The sequence below is a fragment of the Rhinatrema bivittatum genome, chromosome 10, assembly GCF_901001135.1.
Source record: "Rhinatrema bivittatum chromosome 10, aRhiBiv1.1, whole genome shotgun sequence".
NCBI lineage: Eukaryota > Metazoa > Chordata > Amphibia > Gymnophiona > Rhinatrematidae > Rhinatrema > Rhinatrema bivittatum.
In genome coordinates, this window is record NC_042624.1 from 67,236,966 (window position 1) to 67,264,892 (window position 27,927).

A 27,927-nucleotide genomic window follows, 5' to 3' on the forward strand; every position below is an offset into this window, starting at 1 on the left:
TTAGCTGAATTGATATGACTATAAATATTACTTTCCAGGTAAGGAGCTTTAAAGAACCCAACTTTTTCGGCCATAGGGAGGCTTCATCAATTGTGCCAAGATGACAGAGATCTAATGGCATTAGTGGTTTTGCAACTGGAGGTTTTGTAGCCACAAGCCCTTCATGAACTTAGATATCATAGGATGTATGGAGATCGGCTTTCCATCCACTGGAGGTACTGACAGGCAGCTTGGAATACAATAGTCCCCTTCATGAATTTAGATACTAAAGGGTAGAAAGATTACAGCCCTGTTCATTTGCTGATATGTCACAATGGCACAAGATATAACTTAAACAAAGAGGTGCTGAGCTTCAGGAAAAGCCGAAGAAAAGATACTATAGTCTCTCAGGATACAACAGAAAGGATCCAGTTGGCTGGCTGCACACAATGCAGAGAATCTCTTCCACTTGAAATTGTATGATTCTCTGGTTGAAGGTTTCCTGGCTAAAATCAGAATGTTCTCCATCTTCCTAGCAAGACTAGTGAGAGTTCAACATCCATGCCAGCAATGGCAGAGTCTGACCCCCTCTCCATATCTCTTTGCTTTGGTACTAGCTATGTTGTCTTTGCTATCATACAGACATAAATCATTTGATAACCCTATACCTCACTGAGTACTACAATAGGAGAGTGAGTAAAAAACTCTTTGCCATAAGAAAATTATTCCTTACCTGCTAATTTTCGTTCCTGTAATACCATGGATCATTCCAGACGATGGGTTAAGTCCCCTGTCCAGCAGATGGAGTCAGAACAGATTTCTGGAGGAGGAGGTGCTACATTACCTCACCACCCTCATCATCATCCCCAGTATCTAGCCTAGCAAAGCCAAGCCCAAGAGGAAGAGAGGGATCAAGTAACTATATTGAACTAAAAAATTTTTTAAATTGTTAAAGAAACAGCATGAGAAAAACTCAACAGAAACTTGCTAACACATAAATACTGAACAAACAACTCTGGATGCTAGAGCGAGCAGAAATATGAGAAGAGTACAGTCGAGCAGAGATAGCCCACCCTAAATAAATTCTTCGAAAACTAACGGGAGGGTGTCTGGAATGATCCATGGAATTACAGGAACGAAAATTAGCAGGTAAGGAATAATTTTCTTTTCCCTGTACATACCAGGATCATTCCAGACGATGGGATGTACCCAAGCTTCCCTCCTATGGACGGGCTGTGGATAGCGCCGCTTGAATTACTCGATCTCCAAAAGAACCGTCTGATGGTACCGAAACATCCAGACGATAATGTCTTGCAAAAGTATGAAGAGACTTCCACGTTGCCGCTCTGCAAATCTCTTGGACTGAAACAGAGCTAGACTCTGCCCAGGACGCCGCTTGCGCGCAAATGGAATGGGCCTTGACCTCCAAAGGGGGTTGCTTACCGGCCCCAATATAAGCCGACGCAATCGTCCCCTTCAGCCAGCGAGCGATAGAAGCTTTGGATGCCATGTGACCCTTTCTGGGTCCCGACCAGAGAACGAAAAGATGGTCGGATAGACGAAATTCATTGGTAACTTCCAAGTAACGCAACAGGCATCGCCTTACATCCAAGGTACGTAAATCCCTAGATTCACTGGATTTGAAAGAAGGTAACTCTACTGACTGGTTAAGGTGGAAGGCCGAAACCACTTTGGGAAGAAAGGATGGAACCGTGCGGAGAGAAACACCGTCATCTGAGAAACGTAGATACGGTTCTTGACAGGATAGTGCCTGTAGTTCCGATATGCGTCGCGCTGAACTGATGGCCACCAAAAATATAGTTTTAAAAGTCAGATCCTTAAGAGAGGAAACTCGCAAAGGTTCAAAGGGTGAACCGCTAAGTGCTCGCAGAACTAAGTTCAGATTCCAGGACGGACAAGGAGGATGTAACGGAGGCTTCAAGTGACGTACCCCTTTCAGGAAACGACCCACATCCGGATGAGAGGAGAGACGCGACCCCTCCCCAGTATGTAAGAGGGCGCCCAGAGCCGCGACCTGTACTCGAAGCGAGTTGTAAGCGAGACCCAGATCCAGTCCCTCCTGTAAGGAGAGAATTTGTGAAACAGACGCATTAGTGGGCTGAATGTCATGAGACCCGCACCAAGTTTCGAAGACCTTCCAAACTCGGACATAGGTGACTGAGGTAGATCTTTTACGAGCTAGCAGTAGAGTCGAAATGACCTCATCCCGGTAGCCTCTGTGCCTCAATTTGCGCCTCTCAAAAGCCAGGCCGCTAGACAGAAGCGATCGGCCTGCTCCAAAAATATGGGCCCCTGTCGGAGAAGACGTGGAATGTGGCTGAGACGTAGAGGGCCTTCCGTGGCCAGAAGAAGAAGATCCGCGAACCACGGTCGACGAGGCCACTCCGGCACCACAAGGACCACTGGGCCGTGGTGATTCTCTATCCTTCGAACCACCTTCTCCACAAGAGGCCACGGTGGAAAAACATAAAGTAGGATGTGCCGCGGCCAAGGCAGGACTAGAGCATAGATTCCTTCCGCGCCTCGTTCTCTTCTGCGGCTGAAGAAACGCGGAGTCTTTGCATTGCTTGCTGTGGCCATGAGATCCAGGTGAGGAGGACCCCATCGGGAGATTATCAAATCCATCGCCTCCCCCGAGAGTTCCCACTCTCCGGGATCCAGGCATTGACGACTTAGGAAGTCCGCCTGTATACTGTCTACCCCTGCAATGTGGAAGGCTGCCAGACGCAATAGGTGGCTTTCTGCCCAGTGCATTAATTTGTCCGCTTCCAAGGATACTTGGAGACTTCGTGTGCCCCCCTGTCTGTTGATGTAGGACACTGTGGTCGCATTGTCGGAAAGGACCCTGACCGCTCTGTGACGCAACCGAGGAAGAAACCCTTTCAACGCCAGACGTACCGCTCTGGTTTCCAATCGGTTGATGGGCCACAGGGACTGCTCGGTCGTCCATCGGCCTTGCAGAGAGCTCTCCTGACAGACCGCTCCCCATCCTGAGAGGCTGGCATCCGTGGTGACCACTATCCAGTCCGGAATATCCAGAGAAAATCCCTGAGCTAGGTTTCGGGGTTCTAGCCACCAGTGAAGACTGTCGACGGTAGCCATCGGGATCGGGAGTACCATCCGGTAATCCCGTGAGGACGGCTTCCATCTGGAGAGCAGAGAACTTTGAAGAGGGCGTAGGTGGGCAAAAGCCCACGGGACGAGATCGATAGTGGAGGCCATCGTGCCCAGGAGCTGAAGTAGTCCCATGCCGTGGGTTCCCGAAGATCCAAAAATCAGAGAACCTGATCACGAAGGGACTGAGCTCTTTCTTTCTTGAGGAATACCATGCCCTTTTTCGTGACGAAATGTGCCCCCAGAAAAACCAGAGACTGGGAAGGAACCAGGTGACTCTTGGCATAGTTGACAATCCACCCGAGAGACCGGAGCATGTGGAGCACTATGCTGACCGTCCAGCAAGCCTGGTCCCATGACTTCGCTCGCAAAAGCCAATCGTCTAGGTAGGGGTGAACCAGTATGCCCTCCCGGCGTAATGCTGCTGCCACCACTACCATGATCTTCGTGAAAACCCGTGGAGCCGTTGCCAGACCGAAAGGTAAGGCCCGGAATTGATCTTGCCATTGCCAGACCGAAAGGTAAGGCCCGGAAGGTAAGGCCCGGAATTGATCTTGAACCTTAGGTAGCGCTGATGGTCTCTGAGAATAGGAATATGTAAGTAGGCCTCGGTGAGATCCAAGGAAGCTAGAAATTCTCCTCGATGTACCGCTGCTAGTACTGATCGAAGAGTTTCCATGCGAAAACGGGGAACGCGAAGAGACCTGTTCACCATCTTGAGGTCCAGGATGGGACGAAAAGTACCCTCCTTCTTTGGCACCACAAAATAGATGGAGTAATGACCCCGACCCAATTCGGAGGGAGGGACCGGTGATATCGCTCCCAATGCGGAAAGTCAGTCGAGAGTGGAAGCGACAGCTTCTTGCTTGTAGCGGGATCCGCAAGGAGAGAAAAGGAATCTGTCTCTGGGAGGATGGACAAAATCCAATGCGTAACCTTGCTTTAGAATATCCAGGACCCACTGGTCCGACGTAATTTGGACCCACTCGCTGTAAAAGAGAGAGATCCGACCCCCCAGCTGGGGAACCGGGTCGTGGGTTCTTTTGGCATCATTGGTTTGTCTTGGTGGAGGACGAATGAGAGAATCCCCGTCCCTGACCCTCCCTACCGGGACGGCGCCCTCGAAAGGGCCAGTTCCAGGAACCTGAACGAGAGGACGGGTTCCAGAGATTCCTTTGATACTGTGTCATGTAAAGTTGTTATGCAGCTATTCGTGACACTAGCATAGAACCCTGAAACATCTTGCAACCCAAGATATCAAGGAATTTTTGGTCTTTGCCAGGAGGTGTTGAAGAGTGTGGTCGCAGTCTTCTGGCCTTCTTTTGTGCAGACTCAACTACCACCAACTGATGGGGTAGCTGTGGTTTTTGGAATCCAGGAATATGTTGGACCAGATAAGTTGCATCTGTCCGCTTATTCACTGGCTGAACAGCACAAGGATGCTCCCAGAGACGATGTTGGAGATCCACAAGCACTTCATGTACAGGGATAGCCATGACTTCTTTTGGAGCATCAACAAATTGGAGAACTTCCAATGTTTTATGGCATGTGTCCTCCTCTGTAAATCAGATCAAAGGGAATTGTCTCTGACATCTCCCTGACAAAATTGGCAAAGGAGAGATCTTCTGGGGGGAGATTATATCCTTTCTTCCAGAGGAGCTGGTTCTCATAAGATATCCTCCTTGGATGTGTCTGTGTCAATATCTTCCCATGTGTCAGAAAAGGTCTCTAGTTGAGATCCTGAAGGAGGGAAGAAGGTTGGTACTGTAGGACGTGTTGGCACCAATGGATCCTTCGATGGAAGATGCAGTGGCACCAATGTGGGTTTCGGCGGCACCAAAGGCATCAAGGGAAAACTAGGGCCTCTCAGTCCCGAGAGCCTTGATGGACCAGGCATCTGTTCCGGCATCGGTGAAAGGGGACTGGAGTCCGTGCCTTCGTCGTCTGAGGACCCCGGAATGGGAATCGGGGCTTTCAGAGGCTTTGCGGGTTGCTTTGGCATCGGTGGCCTGGGTTGTGTTGGAAGGGTACCGATGAGTGTATCCAGTCTGGTCGGCAACGGTGCAAATATTGATCGCTCCAGTGTCGGTATGGGGGCCGGCATCGATGGCTGTAAGTCTCGAAGAGTATCTAGCAGTGCCTAGCAGATGAAACCATCCAGTTCCTCCCTGAAAGCTGGTGTAGATATCGCAGCTACAGAGGGAGGCAGGCTAGGCACTACCGGCACCTCCACAGGGATCTGTGGGGGTTCAGTATCCGGCACCAATATCGGTGGGGATCACCTTGGTTTCTCGGGTGGAGAGGGGGTTAAGGGCTCCTCTACCCGTGTCCTCTTCGCAATCAGCTTGATAGCCACAGAGGCCGATGCGGTGTCTGTGCCAGAACCAGGAGTAGACTCGTGCCAGTGTTTCCCTCTGTGCTTGATCCGGGTCTTTCTCCAGCACAGAGGAAGATGATACAGATGCCTTAGACGGAGTCGGTGACGGATGGTCACCGCTACCCTGGTGCTCCCGGCGAGGTTTGATGACTAATTTCTTCAATGCTCCTGCTGGTGACGATTGGGTGGATGTCGATAGAGTCAGCTTGATTTTAAATAGGTTCTCCATCTTGTCAAGGCGAGCCCACCTACCCTTCGGAGTCATCTGGGCACAACTTGGGAAGTGAGAGACGTCGTGTGATGTGCCGAGGCACAGCACACAGACATCATGTGGGTCGGTAATCGACATAGTACGGGGGCATGCCGGACATTTTTGGAAACCTGTTGCCACGATGGCAGAAGTTGAGGCCCAAAAACGGTCGATGGCCTGCGAACACCGAAAAAAGGTGGGAGCGGGAACCGACCGAGTCAGTGAATTTTACTCACCAAGCGATGAAAACCAATATCGTGATGGGCGACCCCTATGAGGGAAGTTTTTAATGAAGTAATCTTCAAGTTTTTTCCATGAGGAAAATTGTGTGAGAAAGTTCTCACAGAGCTCCTAACCGTGAGTCAAACTGCAGCGTGGAAAAAAAAAAAAGACGGAAGGGAGACCCCTGTGACTACAGGGATTATGGCATGCTGGGCACGCTCAGTGTGCCAGTCAAAAGTTCTAGAAACTTTGACAGAAAAGTTTTCCGTGATAGGACTCCATCCGGTGACGTCACCCACATGTGAGGACTTCCATCCTGCTTGTCCTGGGAGAACAAGAGCTACAACCAGAGATGTTGTATCCATCTAGAAAGCCAACCATACCAATATTGTTGACCGACATAATGCAGCCACATAGCAGGCACTTACTGAAGCCCCTGGCCTTCAATTCCTGTAGGAAATCAATTGAAAAATAGCCTCTCATGGTGAAAAAAGGCAGACTAAATTCTCTGGGCCACTAGAACTCAAGAAAGCTGATACGAAAAAAAAAAAAAAAAAGAAAACTTCAAACCGACTAAAAGATCTAACTAGTCACTAAAAGGAACCACTTGTGACTGGAAAGGGCAATACTTTGCTGAAAAATATACCAGGTAATACAAAAGTATTTCCCTTCATAGAGATGAGAACAAAATAACCATTGTTCTGCAGAAAACATGGAACTGAGCTGGGCCCATATGCCACCACTGACACAGAACTCCTGTACATGCACAGGAGAGGGTTTTTTGGCCTCCGTCAGCTGATGTCATCTGTGTGTGAGGACTATTATATCCTGCTCGCCCCTGGAGACAAAGAAGAGTTAGAAAACCCACTGACACCTATAAAAAGATGCAGTAACAGGTGGGCAAAACAATTTCAGGTTATCCACAATGAATGTGCATGAGATATTTGCATACAATGCATGCAAATGTGAGTATTCATTATGGAACTCCTAAAAAACACACCAAAATTATCCACCACTGCATTATGTTTTTTCTCTTAGGCAATTTAACCATTTCCAGATAGAAATGTAATGAAAAGGAGGAATCTTTCATGGATTTCAATGACCTATCGCACAACCTCCTGGTTCAAAGGGGGAAACTGAGGGCACTATTGAAGGAACCAGACAGACACTGCTTCCTCCTTCTCAATGCTGGGAAATTCTCATAAGCTCTCCCTGTCTGAAATACCATCTTCAGACACAAAGCTGGTCCTACAAGAGCATAGCACTTGTGTCTTTGCAGCGGTTTACTTTTTTCTGTCATGTTCCCTAGGAAAAGTTCAATGTAGAAGAAAGGTCCAACCTGAATGGTACTGATGCCCAAAACATTTTCAACTCTCAGGATCCACAAAAATAAGATGCTGTCCTGAAATCCAATTCTCAAAGGAGACAGGCTATTCACATTAGGGGATCCTGTAGAGTTAAAGAAAACACCTTAGGAGACTGAACCTCTAAGATAATCCCAGCCCAAAAGAGATCTAGTCAAGGAACCTTGTGGAATTTACCTCACCCTAAGGAAAATCCTAAGACAGTCAAAAAACAAACAAAACAGATTCAAATAGAGGTCAAAAAACATTACTCAGCTTTGGAAGGGGGGGGGGGGAGAACAGAAAATTTCTACAAATCTAAAATGGCTGACAGGGCCTCACCAGTCTGCCTACCTAAAATAGTATCCTCACCAATTCTGAAATTGGAACGGATTCTGAGACCTCGCTCAGCTCTCTGTACTGCAGAAGTCTGTATATTTTATTTTTAACCTGCTTTCTGAAGACGACGTAGGCTTATAAGATCAGACACAGAGTATGTGTATGCACACCACAAGTCCGTGAGCCGTCCCCCCAATAACTTTTATATTTAGTGTTTTATGCACACCAAGTTTTTAGGATATATGAGGAAGTCCAATAAAATCTTCGCAGGAATATTTGAGGAGATCAACATATGCATCGACAAATAGGTTTCATTAGTGCTACATGGAACTTTGTGTGTCTTTCCTGTTTCAAAAAGGGAGCCCAAGACAAACAGAATTGGATAAGTTCTTGGAGGAGAAGTCCATTACCTGCTATTAAGTTCACTTAGAGAATAGCCACTGCCATCAGCAATGGTAACATGGACTAGACTTAGTTTTTGGGTACTTGCCAACAGTGGCCTGGATTGGCCACTGTTGGAAACAGGATGCTGGGCTTGATGGACCCTTGGTCTGACCCAGTATGGCATTTTCTTATGTTCTTAGAATACTTGAAACAAGAATAATGGTTGCTAAGACAGAGTGTGGGGGGAGGAGCAGACAGTAGGTGACTTGCAACAACTTCCACATACATACAAGGTCTCATTATGCTCTAATACCCCACAGGTTCTGACTGCTGGGAAATATATTTATTTATTTATTTATTTGGGTGTTTTTGTATACTGGGATACGTTGGGAACATCATCTCGGTTCACAGATAACTTAAAAATAGCAACAAGCTTTACAAAGAACAAGGAATAGAGTGAAGGTTAATAATAAAAGTAACAAAGAAATTCCAACAGGTAACACAACAGGTATTGTAACAAGCTATTTACAAAGTTAAATCAAATTAATTAAATCAATTCTTACGGACAACCAATTAGCTATCAACACTAATAAAACTGAACTTATGATTATATCACCCCCAAATAATACTATACTGAACAACTCCAACCTCTCACAACACATCTCTACAATGTCTCAGCAAGTACGTAGCCTTGGCGTTATTATTGATAACAATCTTAATTTCAAAAAATTCATCGCTGATACGATTAAAAATGGATTCTTTAAGCTACACACACTAAAACGCATTAAACCCCTTTTATACCATTATGATTTCCGTACAGTCTTGCAAGCAACGATTCTGTCAAAAATTGATTACTGCAATGCATTGCTTTTAGGTCTACCTAAAACAACAATCCAGCCTGTGCAAATGCTACAAAATGCAGCTGCCCGCATCATCACTGACACGAGACGCCATGAGCACATCACTCCAGCACTTCAGTCATTGCACTGGCTACCTGTGGCTTCCAGGATAGTATATAAATCCATGACACTTATACATAAAGCCATTCATAACAGAGAAATGCAATGGTTCAATGATCAATTACAATTCAAAACATCTATCCGCCCTACTAGATTCCAACATTTAGCTAAACTGAAGATCCCAGCGCCTAATTTGACCAAACTATCGACTACAAAAGAACGTTCTTTCACCATTGCTGGATCCACAATATGGAATACTATGCCCTCTGAATTACGCCAGGAAATTTGCCACAAAAAATTTAAACAAAACCTAAAAACCTGGCTATTCAAAAAAGCCTTCTATCAATAAACTGAGTTCTATTATATACCTTTCAGAATATTTCTACAGACACTTTTATATTGATTTTCTTTATGTGATTACAAAATTATATTTGGTCTTATATTCATACAGTTATGTTATATTGTAAAGCTCTATGCTGAATTAATGTTTGAATGTAAACAGAGGTGATGTGTTTTTTTTTTACGGACCCCGGTATATAAAAATCCTTAAATAAATAAATAAATAAATAAATAAATAAAGTGTACATTAAAGTGAGGTCATCGTGACTGAATGGAATAGGTATCAGAATGAGTATTGCAGTGAACATATTGTTGCGAGTGAGTTAAGGAAGTTAACATGAATGTAACAGGCGGCACATGAAAATCAGGTTATTAAAGGTGGTAAAAGGGAGATCGTGCGGGGGGGATTAGGTGAATGCCTGTTTAAAGAGCCAGGTCTTTAGGTTCTGTTTGAATCTTTTATGACAAGATTCTAGGCGAAGGTTTGGAGGCATTCTGTTCCAGAGGGTGGGTCCGGCTAGGGAGATGGCACGTCCCCTGGTGGATTTAAGTTTGGACAGCTTTGGAGAGGGGGTGTGCATTGTGGCAAGGTATTGAGCCCTGGTGGGTCTGCTATGGGTACGGATTCGGAGTTGATCTTTGAACCAGGACATGTCATGGTTGTAGGTGGTTTTGTGGATCAGGGTTAGTGTTTTGTAAATGATCCTGGAGTTGATTGGCAGCCAGTGTAGGAGCTTGAGGACGGGGGTGATGTGATCATTTCGGTGGGCATTAGTGAGGATGCGCGCTGCTGAGTTTTGGAGCATCTGAAGGGGCCGGAGGGTGCTTTTTGGGAGGCAGATGAGGATGGCATTACAGTAGTCAAGCTTGGCAAGGATGGTAGCTTGCAGTACTGTGCGGAAATCGTTGATGTGGAGCAGGGGTTTCAATTTTTTGAGTGTGTGGAGCTTGAAGAAACCCTCTTTCAAAGTTGAGTTAATGAATTTCTTCAAATTGTGGTGGTTATCGAGGACGACACCAAGGCTTCGCACTTGTTGAGTGAAAGTGGAGGTAGGTGGGTTGAGGGTGGAGTAGTGGTTGATGTGGGGGGGTGAGATGAGGAGGAGCTCTGTTTTGGAGGTATTGAGGGCTAAGTAGTTGTTGGCGAGCAGGGAGCTGATGGTTGCAAGTGCGGTTTCCCAAGTTTTTAGGGCATTGGGTATGGTATCAGTTACAGGAATGAGAATCTGAACATCGTCGGCATATATGAAGTGTGGGAGGCCGAGTCTTGATAGCAGTTGGCAGAGGGGTAAAAGGTATATATTGTACATGGTAGAGGAGAGGGCGGAGCCTTGGGGAACGCCTTGTAACAGGTTGACAGGTTTAGATTGACAGGGCCCACTTTTTACCTGGTATTGCCTATTGGAAAGGTATGATTTGAACCAGGAGAGAGCGGTGTCAGTTATACCTATTTCTCTTAGTCGCTCTATTAGTAGGGTGTGGTGGACCGTGTCGAATGCTGCGGAGATGTCCAGAAGGGCGAGGATATGTGATTGACCTTTGTCGAGGGCCTTTAGGATGTGGTCAGAGAGGGAGGTGAGTAGGGTTTCTGTGCTATGGTGACAGCGAAAGCCGAATTGCGAAGGGAATAGGAAGTGGTGATCATCAAGATAGGTTGTTAATTGTCTGTTGATGATTTTTTCTAGAATTTTTGAGATAAAGGGAAGATTGGAGATTGGGCGGTAGTTGGCTAGGTCCGTTGGGTCAAGGTGGGTTTTTTGAGGATGGGTTTAATTATGGCTTGCTTATATAATAAATTGCTTATATAATAAATTAAACATTCTATATCTTTATCCTATGGCCTTACATATACATTAAAGAATATTTTATGTGCTCAAGAAACAATACAAAAGTATGGCTCACTGCATATACAGTACATTGAGAAGCAGTAGAACCTTATTGAAAAAAAATCTCACATGCTTAAGAGTTCTGAAGCTAAAAACATAAGAATTGCCATGCTGCATCAGACCAACATCAATCAAACCCAGCATTCTGTCTCTGACATTGGCCAATCTATGCTGGAAATAGATGGCAGATGCCATGAAGTAGATCTAATTCTTATTACTCACTCCCAGGGATACAATAGCTTTCTTTACTTTACCTCTCTAATAATGTGTTATGGACTTTTCCAAACCTCTTAAATCCCATTATGTTGGTTACCTTAATCTTGTCCTCTGGCAACAGATTCCACAGCTTGATAGTGCACTGAGCAAAAACGTTCTATCATTTATTCTGAATCTGCTGGTTGTTCGTTTCATCAGTTGTCCCCTTGTTAAAGTATTATTTGAAAAGGTAAATAACTGTCCGTTATTTACCCATTCCATCCCACTCATGAATGTACAAACTTCTCAGCTATCTTTTCCAAGCTGAAAAGCCCTAACCTGTGTCACCTCATCATAGGAGAGATGTTCCATCCCCTTTATCATTTTTGTCACCCTCCTTTACACCTTTCCTAGTTCCGCAATGGCTTTCTTGAGATGGGGACAAGAACTGTGCATAGTACTCAAGGTGTGGTTACCCCATGGTTCATTTTATTCTCCATTTCTATTCAGATCATTCCTAACATTCTATTTGAGGGGTTTTGGGTTGGGTTTTTTTGGGGTTTTTTTAAACTACCACGTACACCGAGCAGAGGATTTCAATATATTGTCCACAAGGACTCCAAGGTAATTTTCCTGGGAAGTGACTCCCAATACAGAACCTAGTGTCAGGGAACCCAGCTATAGGTACACATGTGCATCACTTTGCATTTTTTCACATTCAATTTCATATGTCATCAGTTGCCTAGTCTTGGTCTCACAAGATCCTTCTGCAGTTCCTCACAATCCGTTTTAACAAATTTGAATAATTGTGTCATCTGCAAATCTGATATCCTCACTCATTCTCTTTTTCAGATCATTTATAAATGTTAAACAGCACAGGTTCCAATACCAATCCCTGTGATACTTCACTAACAACCTTTCTCCATCTGGAAAACTGACCATTCAGTCATACCCTCTGTTTCCAGCTTAACTAAATTATCAATCCACAATAGAACTCTGCCTCCTATCCCATGACTTTGTAATTTCCTGAGAAATATCTCATGGTAGACTGTCAAATGCCTTCTGAAAATCCAAATACACTATATCACCAGCTCACCTTTATCTACATGTTTATTTATAGCTTCGAAAAAATTCCAGAAGATTGTTACGACTTCCACTTGCTAAAACCTTGTTGACTATCTATATGGCTAGCGATTTTGTTTTTAAGAATGGCTTCTACCATTTTGCCCAGCACAGATATCAGGCTCACCAGTCTACAGTTTCTCAGATCATCCCTAGAGCCCTTTTCAAAAAATAAAAAAATAAATCTGTCAGCTGTGTAGATCAAGCTTCTAATGAGGTGACAACAGCCACAAGACAATGTAGTAACCAACATTTTATAAATTAACATACCAACATTTTTTGGTGTCCTTACAATTACCAAACAGTGCTCGGCATATGAGACAATCTAGCAGAAAAGTACAATTCCTTATGCAGAGATTAACAGTCATACTGATCAAGTTGGAACTTGTAATGCAGATATGAAATGTGTACTAAAGCCCGAGAAACAAAAACAAAAAAAAAACCTCAAAAATGTCCTTAAATATAATGGTTGCTTACAGCATATTCCTCTGGTGTGACTTTGAGAACATCAAAAACCACTGCATCAAAGCTTTTCTTCGGCTCAGATGAACCCTTATCACTCAAGGACTCGGAGCTGCTACTCTTCTGTAGAGAGACAAAAATAAATATAAATATAACAAACTCTTTCCAAACCAAACCCTGAGGTACTTAAAATTTTTATCCTATCTAGATTTTTTCATTTTCTGCTACATTTCCACAGTGTGGTATAGATTAATCATAGCAATTTATTGACAATTGGTTGATACAATATTTCACAACATATGGGTAATGCTACAGGTATTAGTTATACATGAATAAATATACAATATATACCTGGTATCTCTTTTCATCAACATTTATTTACTTTAATCACATACATATAATATCTAAAATTTATATAATATTCACACTCGTACCACATTCATTCACATAAACTAAACACAATATTGCCTATTGCACATATCCCTTTTACATTAAAATTCATACGTTTCTTGTTAATATTTCTACAACAGTCCCCATATCCCAAAAGAAGCAAACTACTTCTTCTCAAAAACTTCCGAGATTTTCTCTTATTCTTTCTTCACTCCACTCCCGACAAGAGACTCTGGTTTCACCTATTGGTTTCCTCAGGGGATCACTTCTAAGCCAATAGTTCTTCTTCATTTTTCTAAGGGAGCATCCATTTGATTTTAACTTCCTGTAGTTCTTATTTCACATCGGGACCTTTACTTCTTGTCCAAATCATTATTACTTATACACCTCAACTCACTTCATTCTCCTAATCTCTTGCACTCTTCAATATTTCCTACAAACTCTACTTTCACTATTTTCAAATTAAATTATAACCAATGAGTCTTTATATTCCTCCACCACAATACAATGTCATCAGCATTCAACGGTTCATCATCGCTCAAACTTCTAGTATCTGTTCAAAAATACCTGGCGTTACTGCCTTCATTTAACTTGCCCAACAGCCCACCTAATTCTTTCTGAATTTCTTCACAGTTCCAATAGTTGAATACACACTATCACATCGTTAACTGACTCCACTACTGCACATCGCCAATATTTACCATCTTCAAAAAGATATAATCTGTCTTGTGAACTTGAGACCTTTAGGGTGGAGGTGTGTGTGTATTATAAAGCTTCCAGGGCACTTAAAACTGTAGTTTCTTTCTAGTAGTAAGGCGTATATTCAGATAAGTGAGCTTTCTTTGGACTTTGTATACAAATTCGCGACTGTTGGAATAGACTGTTTAGTTAAAAAAAAGACTGCGAAGTGAAGGACTTTCAAGTTTGACTTCTCTTGCAAGAAGTGTGTGTTTCCAAAGTTGTTTAACACATTTAAGAAAATACAAAAATATGAAAATATCAATAAAACTGGTCTTAAGAGTTTAAACAGGATGTAACCTGAACATTCTGTCTGCTTGAAAGTCCTACCAAAAAAAAAGATTAAAATAGATATATATATATATATCTATATAGATATATATATATATATATATATATATACGTGGGTTGGAGTGGAGAAAAAAAATATAAAAAATTGTCTACTGAGAGACTTTTTGGTTTTGTCAAGATGTTATTAAACATGTCTATCTTCACTCATTTCATCCCATCCCCTCACTCACAAAAAACATTTTCTGTAATCTTCTCACTTGATTTTTCATTTTTTTTAAATTATTTCTGTGAATTTTCACAAATACATCAAGCACAAACAAGTAAACAAAAAAAAAAAAGGAAGAAAAAATATCATAAATACAAAAATAATTCAATAGCTAGCCCACTATATAATAAAAGGAGGAGGGATTAAGAAAAATTTTGAAGCCAAATATATACAGAAAAGGTAAACGACAAGTTATACTAAACAAGCAGCTCTAGTTTTTCACCCACATGCTAGAACTATTCACACAATAATCCAGATCAAACAAAAATTCCTCATCTTCACATCGGCCCCTCTTTTTCTACATCTAGAAAACATCTTAACTGATCGGGCTAAAAATATATATATTTATTTTATTTAGGGTTTTTTTATATATAGCAAATGTTGCTTACCTGTAAACAGGTGTTCTCACAGGACACCAGGATGTTAGTCCTCACATACGGGTGACATCACAGGATGGAGCCCAATCATGGAACTTTTGTCAAAGTTTCTAGAACTTTGACTTGCACCTACTGGGCATGCCCAGCATGGTACTAAACCTGCAGCCAGCAGGGGTCCCCCTTGTCTTGTTTAAAGCTTCAGGAAGTGCCGAAAAATAAAATAAGAAAACGAACACAACACCGCAGGGTGGCGGACGGGTTTCGTGAGGACTAACATCCTGATGTCCTTTGAGAACACCTGTTTACAGGTAAGCAACATCTGCTTTCTCACAGGACAAGCAGGATGGTAGTCCTCACATATGGGTGAGTACCGAGCTAAAGATGTCCGAGAAATGCACCAAATATACCCTAAATGTGCAATATGCACAAGGACCGGGTTGGAATTTGGTAGAGGGCATCCTGAACCCTAACGGGCAGGTGGACGGGTGTTGCTACGCCAAGTTGTAAAAAGGTTGCGCAAGACAGATTGGCCGAAGATGGAATCTGGTCTTCCAGCCTTGTCTAAGCAATAATGGGGTGTAAAGGTATGGAAAGAACTCCAGGTAGCAGCCCTGCAAATGTCAGGGAATGGCACAGAGCGTAGATGTGCTACTAAAGTCGCCATGGCCCTGACAGAGTGTGCTTTAACACGGTCTTGAAGCGGAATGCCTGCTTGCTGATAGCAAAAGGATATGCAGTCCGCTAACCAGGAGGAGAGAGTCTGCTTACCCACAGGCTGCCCTAATTTGATGGAATGGAAAGAGACAAACATTGGAGTGCTTTTCCTGTGGGCAGCTGTACGGTCTAGATAGAATGCTAGAGCTCGTTTACAATCAAGGATATGCAGAGCCTGTTCTCCTGGATTGGAGTGGGGCCTGGGAAAGAAGGTAGGTAGTATAATGAATTGATTAATGTGAAACTCCGATACTACCTTAGGTAAGAACCTAGGGTGAGTGCGGAGTACTGCCTGGTCCTGCAGAAGTTTAGTGTAAGGTGGATAGGTAATTAGGGCCTGTAACTCACGAACTCTGCAAGCAGATGTGATTGCCAAAAGAAAAATCACTTTCTATGTGAGATAGCGAAGATCCCAGGATTGGAGAGGCTCCAATGGTGGTTTCATGAGCCGACTCAAAATCAGACTGAGGTCCCATGAAGGGGCCGGAGGATGCAATGGAGGTTTGAGATGAAGCAAGCATTTCAGAAAACGTGTTACAAGGGGTTGTACCGAAATAGGAACGTCCCCGACACCTTTATGGCCACCGCACTGACATGCATTCTGATGGAGGAAATTTTTAGACCTCATTCTGACAAGTGCCAGAGATAGTCTAGAAATTTCGTGGTGGAACAGGTAAAGGGATCAAGGGATTGAGAAGAACACCATGACTTAAACCTGTTCCATTTGTAGAGGTAAGACTTTCTCGTGGAAGGCTTCCATGAAGCAATCAGGACACAGGAGAAACTGGCTCCGAAAGGTTAAGTGACTGAAGAATTAACCTTTCAACATCCAGGCCGTCAGGGACAAAGCTTGAAGATTGGGGTGGCGTAGGTAGCTGTCGTTCTGAGTGATCAGAAGCGGGTCTGTTCCCAAGGGAATGTGCCTGTGAATGGAGAGATCCTGAAGTATTGGAAACCACACTTGGCGAGGCCAGCATGGTGCTATCAGGATCATGACTCCTTTGTCCTGATGGAACTTCACGAGAGTCTTTGATAGAAGTGGAAGTGGAGGGAATGCATATAGGAGACTGGTTGCCCATGAGAAGGAGAACGCATCTCTAGGCTGAGAGTGTTGGCCACGAGTGAGAGAGCAAAAGTTCTCTAGTTTGCGATTTTGAGGTGATGCAAAGAGGTCTATGCGAGGATAACCCTAACGTTTGGATATTGAGTCCGCTACTGAGGGGTTAAGGGACCACTTGTGCGGATGGAAAGGGTGACTTCGCTTGTCAGCCAACACACTGTCCACTCCCGGCAAGTAGGTGGCCTTGAGGTACATCGAATGGGAGAGGGCCTCCGCCCATATCTGTGCAGCTTACTGACACAGTAGGTAGGAGCCCGTCCCTCCCTGTTTGTTGATGTACCACATGGCCACCTTGTTGTCCGTCTGAATCAGGATGACCTGATTGGAAAGGCGATCCTGAAACACCCTGGGAGCATATCTGATTGCTCGCAGCTCCAGGAAATTGATTTGGTATTTGGCTTCCTCTGGAGACCAAGTTCCTTGGGTCTGCAAATCGGCGACATGGGCTCCCCAGCCGAGGTTGGAAGCATCGGTGGTGAGAATTATTTGAGGGTCTGGAGCCTGGAAGGATAGGCAATGGAAGAGACTGAAGCCGGCCAATGGCATCTAGGAATTTCTGTTCCTTATCTGGGGGGAAAGGAAGAGTGGGGTTTTCATCTTTTTGCCCTCTTTTGGGCAGATTCTACAACCACAGGTTGGTGATCCAGCTGAAGTTTCTGGAAGACTGGGGCTGACTGGACCAAATAAGTGGTATCAGCTTTTCTGTTGACTGGAGCAACAGAACCAGGGTGTTCCCAGTTCTTTTTCGAGGAGATCCAAAAGAACCTGAATAGGGATGGAGGTTATTTCCTTGGGAGCATCCAGGAATTGCAACAGTTCCATCATCCTGTCATCTTGTTTAGTCTGCAATTGGAAGGGAACCAATTCAGACATTTCCTTCACAAAATTTATGAAGGATAGGTCCTCTGGAGGAGAATGCTTCCTGCTTTCAGTAGAAGGTGGCGATGGCAAGTCATCGGTGTCTGGAGATGAATCATCAGTCAAAGTATCACAGGGATCAGCACCTTTCCCCCTAGGAACTTGAGAAGGACGGCATGATGGAATTCCTGAAGGTCCTGGTCCATGAGAAGGACGGCACGATGGAATTCCTAAAGGTCCTGGTCTAGGCTCTAAAGGCATCGCGGGAAGAACTAGAGGCACCGATGAAGGCATCGAGAGCACTGATGGATGGATCGGTGGCGCCGATGGGTGCATCGGTATCGGCAAAACTCCCGTTGGAGGAATGCGGAATGGTGTTTTTCCACCCGATGACAGGGTAAGCAGGGAAGGCACTGGAGCCATCGGTGACCCAGGATCCATCTGTGGAAAAGCGGCTATAAGCGCTTCCATCTTCGAGAGCAGCGGTGCCAATGCTGCCGGAATGGGATCGATGGTCGGTTTCGCGGCCGGCACCGATATCGGCGCCAGGGGAACTTGGAGTCTGTGCATCGCCTTATCAATGGCCTCCTGGACCATCCAGTCCAGTTCTTCAATGAGACCTGGAGCAAGCAGCCCCGGCTCCGGAAGGGAAGAAGGCGGCAGTGACATAGCCGGAGGGACCACCCCTAAAGGCAGAGTCGCGGCTCCCGATACCCGTCCGGGTGAGGGTTGCCTCGGTGACCCGGTCGCAGAGAGGGTTGACGCCTTTTCTGGATGGGTTTTTTTCGATGGCGGCTCCGATGATGGCCAAGTCGAAGATTTTCCTTCCTCGATGGTCCGACACTTCCAGTGTCGATGCCTATGTTTCTCTCTACGATCCCCTCGGCCCTGAGAGGGGGTAGAGGTAGTCGAAGGCCGAGAAGTCGACGACGCCGGGCGGTCACCGGCCGGTGGCCAATACTGGCGCAAAGTGGACAGTGCCGGATCAGAAGACGTCGGGGTTTGAGAACAGAAGAGTGGCAATGCAGACTTTTCTTACTCAATATCTGTTATTATTTGTGATATTTATGGGTGGATCCTTGGACCGGTGGCAGATGACCATGCCCCCCGGGGAAGATCCTGAGAGGGACCACCGGTCAGGCTCAGAGTTTGGAGACAGATACACTAGTTCTTTTATTAAACAATATATTGAACTACCAGAGATGGCAATGGTGAGCTGGAAAGCCAGGCTGGGCTGTAGTCCCTCAGATACTGGAACAGTGATCCCTGGAGGCTGAGCTGTAGAGAAACAGATATAGTGAGTAGGCAGGGTATGCAGATGGTAACACTCACAAAATGTCCCAATAGAAGCCCAGGAGCTGGAATGTATAGGCCCTCGAGGAGCAAGTACCTGGTTCCAGGGAAAGCTCAGAGAGAACGATGGTAACTCACTGATGTAGCTGATATAGTTGGTAGTGATGACTTCCAGGCAGAAGAGTATATGAAGCAAGTCTAGGAACAAGGGTCCTCGAGGAGCGAGTACCAGTTCCAGACTGTCACCTGAAAAACAAAGGAGGAGAGAGCGAGGCCCCCGAGGAGCGGGTACCTCTGGTAAGTCCGAGGTGTCAGAGTTGCTTGGAAAGACAAAGCGAGTCCGTTGTCATAAGAACATAAGAAAATGCCATACTGGGTCAGACCAAGGGTCCATCAAGCCCAGCATCCTGTTTCCAACAGTGGCCAATCCAGGCCATAAGAACCTGGCAAGTACCCAAAAACTAAGTCTATTCCATGTAACCATTGCTAATGGCAGTGGCTATTCTCTAAGTGAACTTAATAGCAGGTAATGGACTTCTCCTCCAAGAACTTATCCAATCCTTTTTTAAACACAGCTATACTAACTGCACGACCCACATTCTCTGGCAACAAATTCCAGAGTTTAATTGTGCGTTGAGTAAAAAAGAACTTTCTCCGATTAGTTTTAAATGTGCCCCATGCTAACTTCATGGAGTGCCCCCTAGTCTTTCTACTATCCGAAAGAGTAAATAACCGATTCACATCTACCCGTTCTAGACCTCCCATGATTTTAAACACCTCTATCATATCCCTCCTCAGTCGTCTCTTCTCCAAGCTGAAAAGTCCTAACCTCTTTAGTCTTTCCTCATAGGGGAGTTGTTCCATTCCCCTTATCATTTTGTAGCCCTTCTCTGTACCTTCTCCATCGCAATTATATCTTTTTTGAGATGCGGCGACCAGAATTGTACACAGTATTCAAGGTGTGGTCTCACCATGGAGCGATACAGAGGCATTATGACATTTTCCGATTTATTCATCATTCCTTTTCTAATAATTCCCAACATTCTGTTTGCTTTTTTGACTGCCGCAGCACACTGCACCGACGATTTCAATGTGTTATCCACTATGACACCTAGATCTCTTTCTTGGGTTGTAGCACCTAATATGGAACCCAAAATTGTGTAATTATAGCATGGGTTATTTTTCCCTATATGCATCACCTTGCACTTATCCACATTAAATTTCATCTGCCATTTGGATGCCCAATTTTCCAGTCTCACAAGGTCTTCCTGCAATTTATCACAATCTGCTTGTGATTTAACTACTCTGAACAATTTTGTGTCATCTGCAAATTTGATTATCTCACTCGTCGTATTTCTTTCCAGATCATTTATAAATATATTGAACAGTAAGGGTCCCAATACAGATCCCTGAGGCACTCCACTGTCCACTCCCTTCCACTGAGAAAATTGCCCATTTAATCCTACTCTCTGTTTCCTGTCTTTTAGCCAGTTTGCAATCCACGAAAGGACATCGCCACCTATCCCATGACTTTTTACTTTTCCTAGAAGCCTCTCATGAGGAACTTTGTCAAACGCCTTCTGAAAATCCAAGTATACTATATCTACCGGTTCACCTTTATCCACATGTTTATTAACTCCTTCAAAAAAGTGAAGCAGATTTGTGAGGCAAGACCTGCCCTGGGTAAAGCCATGCTGACCTTGTTCCATTAAACCATGTCTTTCTATATGTTTTGTGATTTTGATGTTTAGAACACTTTCCACTATTTTTCCTGGCATTGAAGTCAGGCTAACCGGTCTGTAGTTTCCCGGATCGCCCCGGAGCCCTTTTTAAATATTGGGGTTACATTTGCTATCCTCCAGTCTTCAGGTACAATGGATGATTTTAATGATAAGTTACAAATTTTTACTAATAGGTCTGAAATTTCATTTTTTGTTCCTTCAGAACTCTGGGGTGTATACCATCCGGTCCAGGTGATTTACTACTCTTCAGTTTGTCAATCAGGCCTACCACATCTTCTAGGTTCACCGTGATTTGATTCAGTCCATCTGAATCATTACCCATGAAAACCTTCTCCATTACGGGTACCTCCCCAACATCCTCTTCAGTAAACACCGAAGCAAAGAAATCATTTAATCTTTCCGCAATGGCCTTATCTTCTCTAAGTGCCCCTTTAACCCCTCGATCATCTAACGGTCCAACTGACTCCCTCACAGGCTTTCTGCTTCGGATATATTTTAAAAAGTTTTTACTGTGAGTTTTTGCCTCTACAGCCAACTTCTTTTCAAATTCTCTCTTAGCCTGTCTTATCAATATCTTACATTTAACTTGCCAATGTTTATGCTTTATCCTATTTTCTTCTGTTGGATCCTTCTTCCAATTTTTGAATGAAGATCTTTTGGCTAAAATAGCTTCTTTCACCTCCCCTTTTAACCATGCCGGTAATCGTTTTGCCTTCTTTCCACCTTTCTTAATGTGTGGAATACATCTGGACTGTGCTTCTAGAATGGTATTTTTTAACAATGACCACGCCTCTTGGACATTTTTTACTTTTGTAGCTGCTCCTTTCAGTTTTTTTCTAACAATTTTTCTCATTTTATCAAAGTTTCCCTTTTAAAAGTTTAGCACGAGAGCCTTGGATTTGCACACTGTTCCTTTTCCAGTCAAATCAAATTTGATCATATTATGATCACTATTGCCATGCGGCCCCACCACCGTTACCTCTCTCACCAAGTCCTGTGCTCCACTGAGAATTAGATCTAAAATTGCTCCCTCTCTCGTCGGTTCCTGAACCAATTGCTCCATAAAGCTATCATTTATTCCATCCAGGAACGTTATCTCTCTAGCGTGACCCGATGATACATTTACCCAGTCTATATTGGGGTAATTGAAGTCTCCCATTATTACTGCACTACCAATTTGGTTAGCTTCCCTAATTTCTCTTAGCATTTCACTGTCCATCTCACCATCTTGACCAGGTGGACGGTAGTATACCCCTATCACTGTAGTCTTCCCTGACTCACAAGGGATTTCTACCCATAAAGATTCAATTTTGTATTTAGTCTCATGCAGGATGGTTATCCTGTTGGACTCTATGCCATCCCGGACATAAAGCGCCACACCTCCTCCCGACTATCCTTGCTAACTCGATGTGTTAGCAAATTTCTCCTCCCGACTATCCTTGCTAACTCGATGTGTTAGCAAATACTGAGACCTTAAATATCCGTCGCGGGTGACGTCATCTTCGGGGGATGCCCCTGAGGTTCGCGCCATAGCCGATACTTCAGTCGGGGCCGCGCCACGCGCACGCCCCTAGGCCTCCAGGAACATGGCGGATAGCAGTGTCGAGCCGGTCCTGGAACACCCAAAGACTTGCGGCAAAAGGATGCCACGGCAGCCAATCTTCCCGCGGACAGAGAAGGAGGCGCCAGAGAGGTAAGGAGGGCAGAGAGAGGGTGTCGGGCACCAACGGACACAACAGTAGGTGCCAGCCAAAGTTCTAGAAACTTTGACAAAAGTGTTCCGTGATGGGGCTCCATCCTGTGATGTCACCCATATGCGAGGACTACCATCCTGCTTGTCCTGTGAGAAAGTATTTTCTATTAAGTAAATATTTACAAAGAAACAATCAAGAAAGGCACCAAGCAGGAGAGACTTCTGCTTATGATATTGACATCCACTATAATAGTCTGTACCCACCTCAGCCTTGCCTCAGGGTCATACGCATGGTCTCTGTCTCCTTTGTTGCAAAGCTGAATGTAGAGGCCGTAGCTTTATTGTAAAACATACTTATCGTAAATTCCCTACACGAGTCAATTGATCTCAATTGACACCAACCGTGTCTGCCCCAGTGCTGTCCGCCATGTTTCCTAGCAAAACAGCCATCGTGCCTGAACCCTGCCTTGACTTCCTAGCAAGGGGGCTACCCGAGTTTGGCAAAGTCAGCCTACCGGCTTGTGTACACGCAACCAGCATGAGGTAGTGACACTTGCCTCATGCCCCCCCAAGATAAAGCTGCAGCCTCTTCACCTAAACATGCATTCTAAAGCTTCCTGTACCACACTGTTGAAAAGATTGCAACCTATGTTGGAAAGATGAAACCTATCAGCCCTATTAAGGCCCTCACAGAACTCATCAGCACACTCGTATAATATCTGATGCCCGCCCAGCTTCTGCACCCATACGCCCATCTGTCGGTTGATCTTTTTGCGACTCCCCTTCTCAACAATTTATCACTCCATTTTATCTGATGAATATCTGACCACATCAAGCATGTGTGGGGAAACCAAGCAGCCAACTCTCAAGTCATTTTTTATTCGACAGATCAACTGTATACAAGACCAGGTCCCTAGGTCGCTGCTGCCGAGACAAATAACTATGACATTAGGCTTGGCTAGCGTATCCTTGAGCTTTAAGAAACGCAAGAGCTGGTCTCAGGACATTCCTCTTTCTCCCACCTATAATATATACATCCTGTGAGGCCTGTCCCAGATGTGACCCATATGGGTGAGCTAAAGCCCTTTCTGCTGCCCAGTGGACGGAGTGTCCAACAATCCAGACAGTCCTTTGCCCTTGGGATGGATCTGTGAACAGAGACTAGAAGAAAAACACGTTATGTATTGGTTATGTAATTGTGCATGATTAGTTCTAATGTACTTATAAACTGCATCCGTCCTCCATGTGTATAGCATCAATATTCAACCCTGCTTGAGCTGCACTGGTGGCTGCTCCTATTATAAATAAATGGGTCCCAAGGTCGTCGGTATTACACCCTACTGCGGTCAAGGCTGAAATTAAAGACAGCTGAAAACTGGCATCTGGTGAGAGGGAGATGATCGGCGTGGATAAACAGATGCCGCCCTCTAGCAGGTCGCACTGCGAAGGCCAGCAGGTTCTGTATGAGACATAACCTGCCCTAAAACACATTTTAAGCAAAACTAGAACTCCCACTCACTGAATCTGTCTTTGACCTTTGAAGGGTTACATGGATGGATTGATCGGATACCCTAACACTCTGCATCAGTATACCTTGGTAACCCATGTCTTTCTTGGAAGTGGCCACCAACTCGCTGACCCATAGGGTGCCAAAAAATGCTAGTGAGAATGCAGCTCAAAATAGCTTGACCTCTAAGTCGGATTTGCATGTAGTTGGAAGAACCTGCCATAACTGAATCAGCAGACCATGCGTAATTGAACGCCTTGAATCAAAGAGTGGCCCGGTTTTTCTTGCCCACCCTGTCAGCATCTTTTTAACCATAAAGCTCTTAATGGGGTCGCCCCATCCCTGGGCCTTCGAAAAGAAAGCTAACCCCACCAATTGATTCGACACTGTCCCCCTCGATTTTCCTGTCATTAGCCAAGGATATATATTTGATTATTAGCTCCTCTGGGATAGGCCCCTCAACCCAACTCTGCTCCTTAAAGTTGACCACGATTTCTTAAGCTCTGCAAATTGTACTCCACGTAACCAGGGCTACCAGTCTCCTCAAGAGGTCTCTGGTGGTGTCATTCCACAGGCAGTCCGGCACCGGTATGCCTTCCTCGTCTGCTCCAGGAACCTGTTTTCAAAACAAATCCCATTTAGCTCGTGACACTGCATCAGTGATACCATTACAGATTCCGGGCACATGATGCATCCTTATTACCTTATTCAAATGAAGGCAAGTAAGGACCACCTCCCTCAACAGTTTGGCAATCTTAAGACATCTGGCGGATTGCCTGTTTATCTCCTGCACTACACCCATGTTGTCACACCAGAATATTATGTGCTTGTTACGTAATTTCTCGTCCCATATAACCAAGACAACAAGGATGGGAAAGAGCTTGAGGAAGGTAACATTGTGTTAGCCTCGTTTTGACCCATTCTGAAGGCCACTGCTCTGCAAACCAGGAACCTTGACAATAAACACCGAAGCCCCGTCTCTCTCCGAATATTTGTCCAGGTCACGGTTGGAGATGGGCGGGTCCTGCCATATCCATGTTCCATTGAACTTGTTCAGAAATGAAAACCATATGGCCAAGTCATCCTTCACTGTCTGCGTGATCCTGATGTGGTGATTCGGATGACTGACACCTGCCATTGTTACCGTTAGTCTCCGCAAGAACACTCTCCCCATTGGTATTTATTTATTTATTTATTTATAGATTTTTCTATACCGGCATTCGAGATTAGGAACCCCATCATGCCGGTTTACAAATAACGAGAGGGTGTGCACAAAAAACAGAACATAAACAAGTGCAAAGAAATAAAATAAAAGTTACATTACAACAGGGTCATAAAACTGGGGAGAGAATTAGAGTAAGATAGTTGAGTAGTAAAGATGAATTATTTACATTAATAATTTACATAATATTGTGTAGTGTCTTATAAGATGTTACTGTCTTTCAATATGGATCTGGGAAGGCTTGTTTAAATAGCCATGTCTTAAGCCTTTTTCTGAAAGTAGGAAGGCATGGTTCTTGTCTTAGATCGGGAGGAATAGAGTTCCATAGTGAAGGTCCGGCTGTGGAAAAGGCTCGGTCTCTGTAGGTTAGGTGTTGAGTGGTTTTGGTTTGTGGAACAAGGAGTGATCCTTTGTAGGCTTCTCTGATGGGTCTGGTGGATGTGTGCTTTCTGAGTGGAATTTGAAGATTGAGGGATGCTTGGTGATGGATAGTCTTGTAGATGATAGTGAGGGATTTGTGGATAATTCTAAAGTGTATTGGCAGCCAGTGCAAATTCTTGAGAATAGGAGAGATGTGGTCTCTTCTCCTGGTGTTAGTCAGAATTCTCGCAAGCGAAGTTTAGGGTGCCAATAAGGGATTAAGCTTTTGAAAAAGTTAGTTTCTTGGCTAACAGCACCTGTCCCAGGAAGAGTTGGAGCTTTAAGAATGTCATGAGGCAAGCTGGATACCATCTCCATTGAATCCAGCTCAAGTCCCAAACATGTGTTCACTGTAGTTGGACCCTCTGTTTTCTCATGCGCTAGTGGTACGCAGAAGTCTTGAGCTAAACTCTGGAATACAGACAAATAAGAGCATGCCTGAGAGCCATGGGGATCAATAAACAAAAAAAAAAATTGAGATAATGCACGATGTTCACCAGACAGGCCTTCTTAGCTATAAGCCCAATGTGGGAAAGAGCTAGAAAGCTCAAAATATGGACATGACACTGAGCACCCCCATCAGCATGCATTTGTCGAAATAATATGCACTACTGAAACGAAAACCCAATAACGGGAAGCTGTTGGGGTGGACAGGCAGAAGCCGGAAAGCAGATTCAATATCCATCTTGGCCATGAGAACCCCCCTCTGCCGCACCTGCGAAGTAACGCTATGGCACTATCAAACGATGCATACTGCACTGTGCATTTGTCCGCTGACAAGTAATGATTCACAGATGCTCCCTGAGGGTAAGAGGTTCTGAATTAGTCTATATTTGCCCAGCTCCTTCTTGGCACAACAGACAAAGAGGAGAGCATCATTTTGCTGAAAGATAGAACCTTGAATGGACCTGCCATTCTGCCTTTTGCCACTTCCGAATCTAATTTCTGAGCACTATGACCGTATGCCTTGCCGCTGAAGTGTTACTGGTGGCTATGCCCTGGATGTCACTCTGAAAAAGATATGACAAAACCCTCCCGGAATCAGTTGATCAGTTTCTGTGCCTCGTTCTTCCTCGGATAATGCTTGCCAGTCCAACATCGCATCTAGGTTTATCGGAGATGGCGACTTCTCAAACACACTGTATTCATTTTGTCTTGCTAGTGCTCCCCAAAATGTTCCTCTTCTGGCATCTCGAGGTTGGATGATCGAGCAGGCAGGTTTGCTTACAATAAATCATCTTGAGACTTCCAAGACTGTATCTCCAGCAGGAGCCATTGCAATGAGTGCCTGTAGCGATCTGCCCGGGCTGCGCTGATTGCTGACCTGATCTCTGTGCAGCTCGTGATAAAGCCCCTGCGTCCGCCACCATATTCATTTGCCTTAGCTAGAGTCCAATGTCTTGAGTGTCCCACGACATGAAATAATTCTCTTCTATTTTGTCCCTGAATCACTCATCATAATTCAGACAAGCCCAGCCATTGTACTCCCTGTAAGCCTCCAATATGGTATCTGCATAGATCAACATGGGACCATACTGAGAAGGGTCATCTTGGCCAACCACAATTATGCATAGGAATGCCCTTGCCCAGTTGATTATATTTCTTGGAATTTGTCTGTCTGCATCAGGTGCTTCATTGCATTTCCTATTCGTTCTCCTGCCTCTTCCCTTTCTCCGCCCCCTAAAATCCTAAAAATATCTATATATGTCTGCTTCTTGATTTTCTTTCGCAGATTCTTCGGTATGCTCTCCCACAGTTGTGACCGTGCCGTCAGCGCTGATGGCCCTCTGGAAGACTCGGCCTCATCATCCCCTGGTTTCTCGTGATTATCGTCAGAAGATAACTGAATCTCAGGAATCTGAAGAGATGCCTGAACTGAATTCTGAGCTGTCCGCCTGCTTGGATTTGCCCTTTCGTTTACCCAAATTTCTTGGCTTATCCCCTTACCCTTACATGAATTCTCACCCAACACCAATGAGAACTCACCTACACTTGATCTCGCTGGTTCGCCCACGCTGACATCAGGAGCTGTGCCAGGTAATGCCACCGCTCATGTGTCTGCCCCTTCGTGTGATGGCCGATTTGGGCTTGCCACTGGTGTTGATGGAGGAAACACAGATGTCTGTGCCATTACGTCTTGTGCGCTTGCTGCTGGCTCTTCGCTTGGAGGACCCACTGCCTGGCCAAGCCTAACTCTGCTTGAAGCAGGTTCTGCTATTGGTGGGTAGCCCCCCATCCAATGATATTCTGGTGGCCCCATGCCTGCACTGCTGTAATATAGTTATTGTGGCCTGTATAACCCAGG

The 27,927-nt window shown here is 44.7% G+C and overlaps 1 protein-coding gene across 4 annotated transcripts in view; it reads right to left on the reverse strand.

The window, feature by feature from the left end:
- RALGPS2 (Ral GEF with PH domain and SH3 binding motif 2) overlaps positions 1 to 27,927 on the reverse strand; it is a 785,699-nt gene that overhangs the window by 602,615 nt on the left and 155,157 nt on the right. For all 4 annotated transcript variants that reach the window (XM_029618595.1, XM_029618592.1, XM_029618596.1 and 1 more), the window contains exon 3: positions 13,008 to 13,115. In XM_029618595.1, coding sequence (XP_029474455.1) covers positions 13,008 to 13,115 — 108 coding nt within the window. The remainder of the gene's footprint in view (positions 1 to 13,007; positions 13,116 to 27,927) is intronic.